Genomic DNA, 8,761 nt, shown 5'->3' with positions numbered 1-8,761 from the left:
AAGGGAAGGGAAGGGAAGGGAAGGGAAGGGAAGGGAAGGGAAGGGAAGGGAAGGGAAGGGAAGGTGGTGGTGTTTCTTGTGGTCCCTCTAGGGAAAAAAGGGTTTGTGATGCTGCCTCCAGTTTCAACATCACCCACACAGCACAAGTGCCTTCAGAGCATTCTTGTGCTGGAACAGAATTAAAACTAAGGATACTGCCTATTCACCTTATTGTTTCTATAGTACTTATTGATTTTATATGTTCATAATAAATATTTTCAAAAATCTGTGGGCATCAGGCCTATTTTTAGTATTTTTGAAGTAATGAAATGGTTTGCCTTGTCTGAGAAATAAGTTTAAAACAAAAAGCARCTGAAAGCCATTAAAAAGAGGTTTGGATTCTTTGCTCCCAGTTTTGCCCCTTATTATTAATTTATAATCTCATTCTTTGCTCCTTCACTCTTATAATTGYCTTACAAGAATAACATGTTCCCCTTGTCTCAATGAGCTAAAATAAAATGGAATTAARTTAAAACTGATCTTTTACAGGACATAAGATTCTTTTCTTCAGGGAAAATCCATCTTGTGTTGCTGCAGTACTGGGCAGTATATTGAAATATTGCTGCTTTATGTTATTAAAACTAGGAGGAGGTCCATTCTGTATCATTTCAGAGAAAAGGTAGCATTTTTGCAAGCCAGAATGTCAAACTTTGAATACTTTGATCTGTCAGGTTAAGTGGCATAGTTTTACACTATCTCAGTAGGGATGTAAGTGCATTTGTTTAGGCATTCATCATAGAAAATGCCGGTAACTGAAGAGCTTTATTTTCTTTTGTGCTGCATAAGACATGGCAAATGCACAAATATATTAAGTACATGATAGAAAGAGCTTCTTTCTRCTGGTTCCATCAGTTTGATAGAATTCACCAGGAGGTTATCTTTGCTATAAATCAGTTAGGAATCACATCAGAATACCATTTCTGTCTCCAACAGCTGTTTGTGTCAGGCAGTGATTAAACTGCATTTTAGATTTTTAGGTGTCATTCAATTCATGATGGTAATACCTTAGAAGGCATAAGCTTATATCAAGCAACAAACTTCTTATAATTATGTACAAAAAAAWTATTTTTCATATCATCAGTTCTGAACTACTTTCATGAAAGAAGGTAAGGGTTCATTTGAATGCTGTGTCACAAATCCCTAGGATTGGAAAAGGTTTTCTAATGCGTGGAATATTGCAGATAGCTGAGCCCCTCACTTGGCAGGAGTGGGGTGTAAAGTTCCTGGTATGTGCACACTTAATGTGAAATTTTAATCAATATTCATAAAATATTCTGCAGGCTTTGTCCAACTCAACTATTCTGGTCACACCAGAAAAATACAATACTTCTGAAGAAATTTTGCTGTAAAACAGGTTAAAAACTCTGTAGTTCTTAGAAGGGGAAAATACTTTTCCACAAACGTTCTGAAACCTTCTCCCAGTAAGGATGAGTACTTTACTAACATGAAACAAGAGCACAATTGTCACAGCAGGAAATACCAGGAGGCAGCAGAACTGTTGTTTGTCCCATGGCATGGGTCACAACTCTATGGGCTACACACAGAAAAAGCCTTTTTTTTCCTGTCAGACAGACAGTATTGACTATGCTACAGGATGAAATCCATGTAAAATAGACATGTTGGTCACTATTGTCAAATGAAGAGGCTTCTATYGAAAATAAGATGTGCTTCTTCTAAATAAGCAGCTGGAGATGTAGACAGAGTTTGAATGCAAGACAAAGCCTTCAGTTATTAGAATCAGTGATATAAAACTGGCACAAATTTTATTTTTATTGTGTACTTTGCATTATTAATACTGGCTCTCACTATGTGCTGTAGTCATTTAAACTAATCAGAAGATAAATCCAGATGCTTCTGCTTTTTAATACTTTATTTAAACAGGTTGTCATGGGGAAGGAGTAATTTATTATCAGAAAACTGCCTTTGACTGATGTTCTGTTGTTATCCATTTGTATTTGCATTACTATTATACCATAGTGCAATACTGAAGTTAATACATACTGTGTAGTTTAATGTATTAATTATTGCTCAGATTTCTTAGTTATGTCAATATAACATGTGAAAAGATATTAGACCTCAGGGTTTTCAATCATAAAGCTTTTTCTTTCAGGGACTCTGTGTTTTGCTTAGAAAATATCATGGTTTTTTTTCCTAAATGTTGTGACCTAGATTAATAARGATCCATGTGGAAAGACTCAAGCTACTTAAATCTGATAGAATTAGTGTTGAAGTTACATCAAGGTGCAATTGTGAGCAGTGCATGTCCTCTTAGAATGAGAAACACTGAGAATTAGATTGCATTRTCATTTGCTGTTTTACCTTTTGTTCTCAAATTAAATTTGCATTGTATGTCTAGTGTATTTAGTGGAAWAATTAGAATTTAAGTTATTTTAAATTACTAAACTCTGTGTATGAATATATATGTATTAAAAATGAATAAGAAAGATTATAAGGGGGAGTTAGTCTCTTAATTTTCTGCTCTTAATGAGAAATGAAAGTTAAGTTTAAACAAGAGAGATTGTACAATTAAGCCCAGATGAGCATCRCTGAAGTCAAAATGCTTTAGATACGTGTAAAACAATCTGATTGTTCTATCTGTTTTGGCATTAGCTAAACTGCTAGAGACAATAAGAGCAAGAGAAACTTCAATTTCTTTAACAAATGCTTTTCTCTATTCTTCCTTGGCCGTCCAGTCATTCCCAGCACAGCACTGCAACRCGTCCACCCACCGTGAGCTTGCAGCGGACCATTTCTGTGGAAGGGTAAGATGATTCTCTGTTGAAGCTGCTCTAGGTGCCAGATACCTCTGAACTACCCACATTCACAGAGCTATTAACTGGATGTGGGTTTCCATACCACAGTCTTTAAGTCTGTTAGATGAATCAGTGAAGTTTCAAATTAGTGCTGATCCTTTCTTGGTACTTACCCTGAAAGGTTTGCTTTTTGTGGAGATGGAATATCTGTCACAGAGATATATCAGATACAATTTCTTCAATTCATCTCACTTGACTAGTGTTAATATTTACTCATGTTAGCTGTAAAATGGTTCCCACTAATCATGGAAATGCCCARTGAAGTCTAATCTGTTTTCTTAATGCATGCATGGGCTCTTTTTGACAAACCAGTGTCYAAAACTAAGGATGAAAAAGTACTGATAGAGAATATTAATCCTGTGCTGGTGAATATCTTTATATATGAGCATGTTAACAGCTCTGGGTGTATAGCTGACTCAGTTTTAACTAAAATAATCAGATAAAATGTGAATAATTCACAACTACAGTTAATATTGTTGCATCTTTACAATACTAGAAAGGCTGATATTTAACACATGATTTGTGTTTGTTTTTGCACTGACTGGYATAATTTAAAAATATGTCAAATTGTATTCTCCTCTCCTGTAGAAATGTGGAACATTGTAGGTATGGGTGATAACTTGGCATTGGCTGCTCTYAGGTTATGTTTCAAAGATTTTCTTTTTTGTGATAACAGTGAGGCTATGAAGCTTCCACAGAGGAAAGGTGTCATCTTGTTGTCTTCTAGTCAACTATAGTGTGATGCAGTCAGAAAATGAAGTTGTCAATGTGTAAAATAATCCTGTCCTAAGTGAAGCCTGAAATGGTTTTCTCAAACTCTCAAATTTTAATTTCTTATATAGATCTATCATTTTAAAATATGATTATTTAAAATATGTAAACCAGCTATGGTAATTATTCATTGAAAATTAGATTGAATAATGAAATTATTCAGGAAAGTTGTATCTGGATCAAGGGGTATCATCTGGAAGATACTTCTGTAAATTAAGCCCTCATTATCATCATCCAGCCATCTGGTTCAAAGCACAGCCAATTCTAAGGTAGATCTGGCTTCTCAGGGTCTTGTCCAGTGAAGCTGTGACTATCAAAACTGTGGAGATTGCACAACTTCCAGACAAACAGTCTCAGTGCTGAAACACTGTCCTTTTAAATTTCTTTTCTCATCTCTCTCTAATTCAATGAGAGAGACAATAAATTTCCCTGACTCTTCTTCAAATAATTTCATGAATAAACTGATGTTTGTAATAAAACTGAGCTTCAAAAACAATTTTGGTGGTGAAAAAGAGGGGGGGAAGAGAAGAAGAAAAATTGCTCAATTGAGATTTAAGGAAGGAAATTTTATTATGATGTCTCTGACTTGCTCTATATTCTCTGACTCTGGACTAATTCAGTAGCCATCCWGTAGCTTTTAGCTCCTACTGGAATTTTGAAATCAATCTGTCTAAATTAATTTTTAGATAAATGGGAGAATCTGTAGTGGCCACACAGACAACCTGCATATAATGTGTTTGAATCGTTAGAGCACAGAAAATCTAAAATTGATAGCACAGGTCTCCTGTTGTTCAGGAGGTAGGAGAACATCAGCTCATAATTATTACTAATCAACTTACACTGCATCATATTTCATTTCACATAGGAAAGTGGGACTGTTACCCATTTCCACTGCTGAGCAGAAATGACTAATCAGCTCAGACCTAAATATTTCATTATGTTAAAGCTCAATTTATTCTAATGGTTTTTTTGTGGATTCCGTGCTGCTAAGTATGTTTACAGCCAATAGAATTTGAGGTCAAAATGAAGTTGCTTTTCTCTTTTAGGAACTGTGTTCCTATCAGCAGAATCCTGTATTTAGGAGAATCACTTTATTGCTTTTGAGATGCACTTGTAAACAGCTGCTTTACCTGCAAGGCAWCCCTGGCACATGCTGACATTTGTACCCTGCATGCTGGCTGTGTCTGACTGACTGTGGAGTCACTGAAGTGATATAATTATTGAGTCCTGTGAATGAGAAATTAAATTTGGGCAGGTTAAAGAAATAGAGGGGGAATTGCATTTTCTGGCATTTAGTCCTTTCCACCCTGTTGAATATATGATAATTGAGCCGGCCAGAATTGATTTTTAAAAAACTTGAATTTTTTTTTTTCAAGTAGTCAATGGATGAATACCTAAAACCATTTATTTTTTTATTAGAGAGGACTTCTGTGGACTTTATGTCTAGCAACAAAATGAGWAGCCAGGTGGAAAAAATAAAGATGTCTTTAAAGGTTATTTTTCCTTTATATTCAAGCCATATATTCTTCACAGTGTAGTAACTGTATGTGAGGTGTACAGATTTATTATGTGTATAAAGGCATGAAATTCAGAGTTGTTTGAGGTCATCCTCAGCAACTTCTCTAATGTTTTATTCGCATGCTTTAAAAAACAGCAAAACTTTAATGTTTGGATTTGAAAATGTTGAGTTTTTTGAAATTATTTTAATGAATAATCTTAGATTTGAGTATCCAAAATAGGAAAAACATTGGTTGAAAACAAAACCCTGTTTTTTGGTTTTTTTTTTTAAATCCTGCTGCACTAATGCACGAATCTTTAATATTACTAACGTCTGACAGTTATTCTCTCTRCTATAGGCGTCCACACTAAATTGAATTTTGTATGCTATCAGCCAACTCCTAGAAACTGGGAGTTCAACGAATTTGAYCGAGTCTTTTGATAGAAATATTACACCTATTTATTAATATGACTGACTATCTGAAATATATATATATATGAAAATATTTATACATAAACATTTGAACCACAACTAAGGATAAGAATTTTTATTCTGAATAGAAGAGCTATTACAGACTGCTTTGTGCTTCAAAAGTGTCTTCTATAAAGTAATTTCAGCTGCTTGCTGCTAGCGGCCTGTGTATTGATATTTCGAAACATGGCTGAGAGGCACTGCTATTTTTAGGTMTTCTCTGAAGCTTTGAATACTTCCTGTCTCCTGATAGTGCAATTCTGTTGCCTCTCAACAGTTCCATCTCATCCAGCTTTGTTTACAAACTGTAAAGCTGGAGCATTCATGCTAAATAGGGCTATCGAATGCTGTAAGTAATAGTTTTTAGAACAGTGGTTTCAATGTGGAACCAATAGTTTTTAAAAGCAGGATGCAAAGCAAACCATTCTAGTATGGAGTTGCCTGTGCTGGGTGTAKCAGGTGGAACAAAGATGCAGTTTTCAGGATTTATTTTGATTATTAGCATGTAAATAATGCACCTTCTGCAACAGGGAAGAGAGACAAGTGATTGTGAGACAGAGGATAAATGACCAAGCAGACAGGACTAATCATATCCCTTATAGAGCTAAAGAGCATATTAGCTGTCCTACACTATCACTCTGGAAATCAATGAGGTTTCTCAAACCCAGGAGACCGACTCCTGTGCATTTAAAGTAAATGTCAGGCATCATGGTWAAAATGGAAACCAGTTTTTCAAATAAGAAAGATTATTCCTGTATGCCAATTCCATCTTTCTATCTGCAAGCAGAAAACTTTGCCTGGTGTTCAGGCTTAATTTCTCTACAAAATATAAAATGAAAGATTGCTGAAGTCCAGAGGTCTTCCTACAGAACAAAAYCAGTTGTACCTGTGTAAGCCAATGCAATTACATGTGCATCAGAAAGGCTGAAGCCTAGCTCCAGATAGGTTCCCTCATATTAAATATACTTTGAAGTTTGTAACTATTTAGGCATGACGTTWGCAGAAAAAACGCATTAAAATTGTAGTCAGTATTAAAATTAGAATAAACCATTGCTTCTATGCATTCAATGAACAAGAAATGCCAAGGAATCCATAGTCAAATAAACGGACAAAATAATTGTTTCAAGCAGACAGGGTAACTGTAGTAGCCAAAATGATATTTTGCTATGTGATCTTATTGAATGCTTAATGCGAAGCCATTAGTATACCAATATKTGGTAAAATGAAATAATAAGGAACTAATCAATTACAGGTAGAAATAATGAATGTTCTGCACGAGGCCAAAACATTGTTTCAGTTTATGAAGGCAAAGTTTCCCCTCTGAGCTATGCTGGTCACTGTGACAGCAGTAGAGAAGAGGAAGGTTTCCTTGGTTTTGTTATTTTTCAAGCATAATTGAAACTAGGATAATACTAATTAAAGTCACTATCAGGGATCAGACCTTGCAGGCTCAGGTGCAACACTGGTGTGTACCCCAGGTGTGTAACACAGATAAAACAYAGATGTGTAACATAGGCATGTAACACAGATCTAACAGGTGTGTAACACAGATTGTGTGACACTTGTGTAACACAGGTGTGTAACACGGGTGTGACACTGGTGTGTGCAGGCATCCTGAGGTGGTGAAGGACTGGGAACTGGAGACTGGAAGGTCTGTCAGCTCTCTACCACTGCCAGGTCCTGTTGTTTTGGAAACGGCAACAAAGGCGGATGAGAGGGAGGGCTGGGGAGGAGAACAAGGGTGGAGCTGTTTCACATCATAATGGAAAGATTTTGCTGAGCCTGAGAGGGGAATAACAAGGGGAAAAGTAAAAGCTGAGRTGCAACAGAAGTGATACTACAATAAAACAATAGATGGGAGTAGTACAGACAGATTTTTCTCTTCTGTGAAACAGGAGATGTAGAAGTATAAAAGAAAATCTCTATAAAGAAAGCTTGGTTTCACCAGAACTCAGTCTTTTAAAAAGGTGTGTCTGAATATTCCAGGCCTTCAACTACTTAGAATTTCATGTCATCTCTTGTTTGATGAATCAGATTTTAAACCACCACACACACTGGTACATACTCTGTCCCTCCAGTCTTCCTGTATTAAATGCTGTGAGGAAGAATGAACAATCTATTTGAACGACCTGCTTTTTAGGTCCTTCCATTATGAATGTCCTTTGATTACCAGAAATAAACACACAGTTATTTATCTGATTCTTTTTTAAGCATGAGAAGAAAACTAGAAGTATTGTTCTGAAAAAGAAATGGCTTGGTTAGCCAAATGACTCARTAAGTTAACTCGGTGCTCACACAGTGAATTGTCAGAAGCCCAACAACATACTTGTATTGCTCAAGAGAAGGGGCCTTGATTTCTTAGATTTGGGGTGGATTTTTTTTCATAGTATCACAGAATGGTTTGGGTTGGAAGGGTCTTTTAAGATCATCTAATTCCAGCYCCGCTGCCATGGGCAGGGTCACCTTCCACTAGCCCAGGTTGCTCAAAGMYCCRTCCAGCCTGGYCTTGAACAMTTCCAGGGATGGGGCAACCACAGATTCTCTGGGCAACCTGTGTMAGTGCCTCACCACCCTCACAGTGAACCTGTTCTTCCTAATATTTAATCTAAATCCACCCTGCTTTGGTTTAAAGGCATTTCCCCTTGTCCTGTCCCTGCATGCTCTTCTCCCGATATTTTAATGTGTGACTTTAACCAATGACGACAATTTCTTGCAACTTCATCTTTCCCTCCTTCTATTTGCTGCTTCAGGTAGCTGGAATGAGTTTTGTTGCCTTATATAARCATAAAAAGGTTGTGTTACTTGGATATTGATGCTACCCAAATGCAAGCAAGAAGATAAATAAATATTTTTTCTGAGCTTTCAGTGACATGTTACTGTAACACCAAACCAACAAAAGCATCAGTTTATGTGTGCTTTCAACATCCTTTGTGAAGCGAATGGCAATTTTTTTTTTTTTTTTTTTTGGTGGAAGAGCAGGAAAAAAGGCAAAAAACCAACAACAAAGAAAAAATTTAAAGAGCCAAAACAACAAAAAACCTGCAGCCAAAGCAAGATCAAAAGCATATTTCTAAGCCTCTGCAGATTTGGGATACCTCATTGATTGTATAAAACTGAAGAARTCTCTAAGGTCTGATATTTGAAAGCACCTAGTGTTGCTTAATATTTC

The 8,761-nt window shown here is 36.2% G+C and overlaps 1 protein-coding gene across 5 annotated transcripts in view; it reads left to right on the top strand.

Moving 5' to 3' along the window:
* Positions 1 to 8,761, top strand: part of DLG2 (discs large MAGUK scaffold protein 2) — a 307,910-nt gene that overhangs the window by 84,364 nt on the left and 214,785 nt on the right. For all 5 annotated transcript variants that reach the window (XM_057364043.1, XM_057364044.1, XM_057364042.1 and 2 more), the window contains one exon: positions 2,733 to 2,801. In XM_057364043.1, the coding sequence (XP_057220026.1) occupies positions 2,733 to 2,801 (69 nt within the window). The remainder of the gene's footprint in view (positions 1 to 2,732; positions 2,802 to 8,761) is intronic.

Source organism: Malurus melanocephalus, unplaced genomic scaffold (genome assembly GCF_030028575.1).
Source record: "Malurus melanocephalus ecotype Western Australia unplaced genomic scaffold, MMel_1.1 scaffold_34, whole genome shotgun sequence".
In the NCBI taxonomy this organism is placed as follows: domain Eukaryota; kingdom Metazoa; phylum Chordata; class Aves; order Passeriformes; family Maluridae; genus Malurus; species Malurus melanocephalus.
The sequence above is the reverse complement of the archived record's forward strand: the minus strand, read 5'-3'. Positions and strand labels throughout refer to the sequence as shown.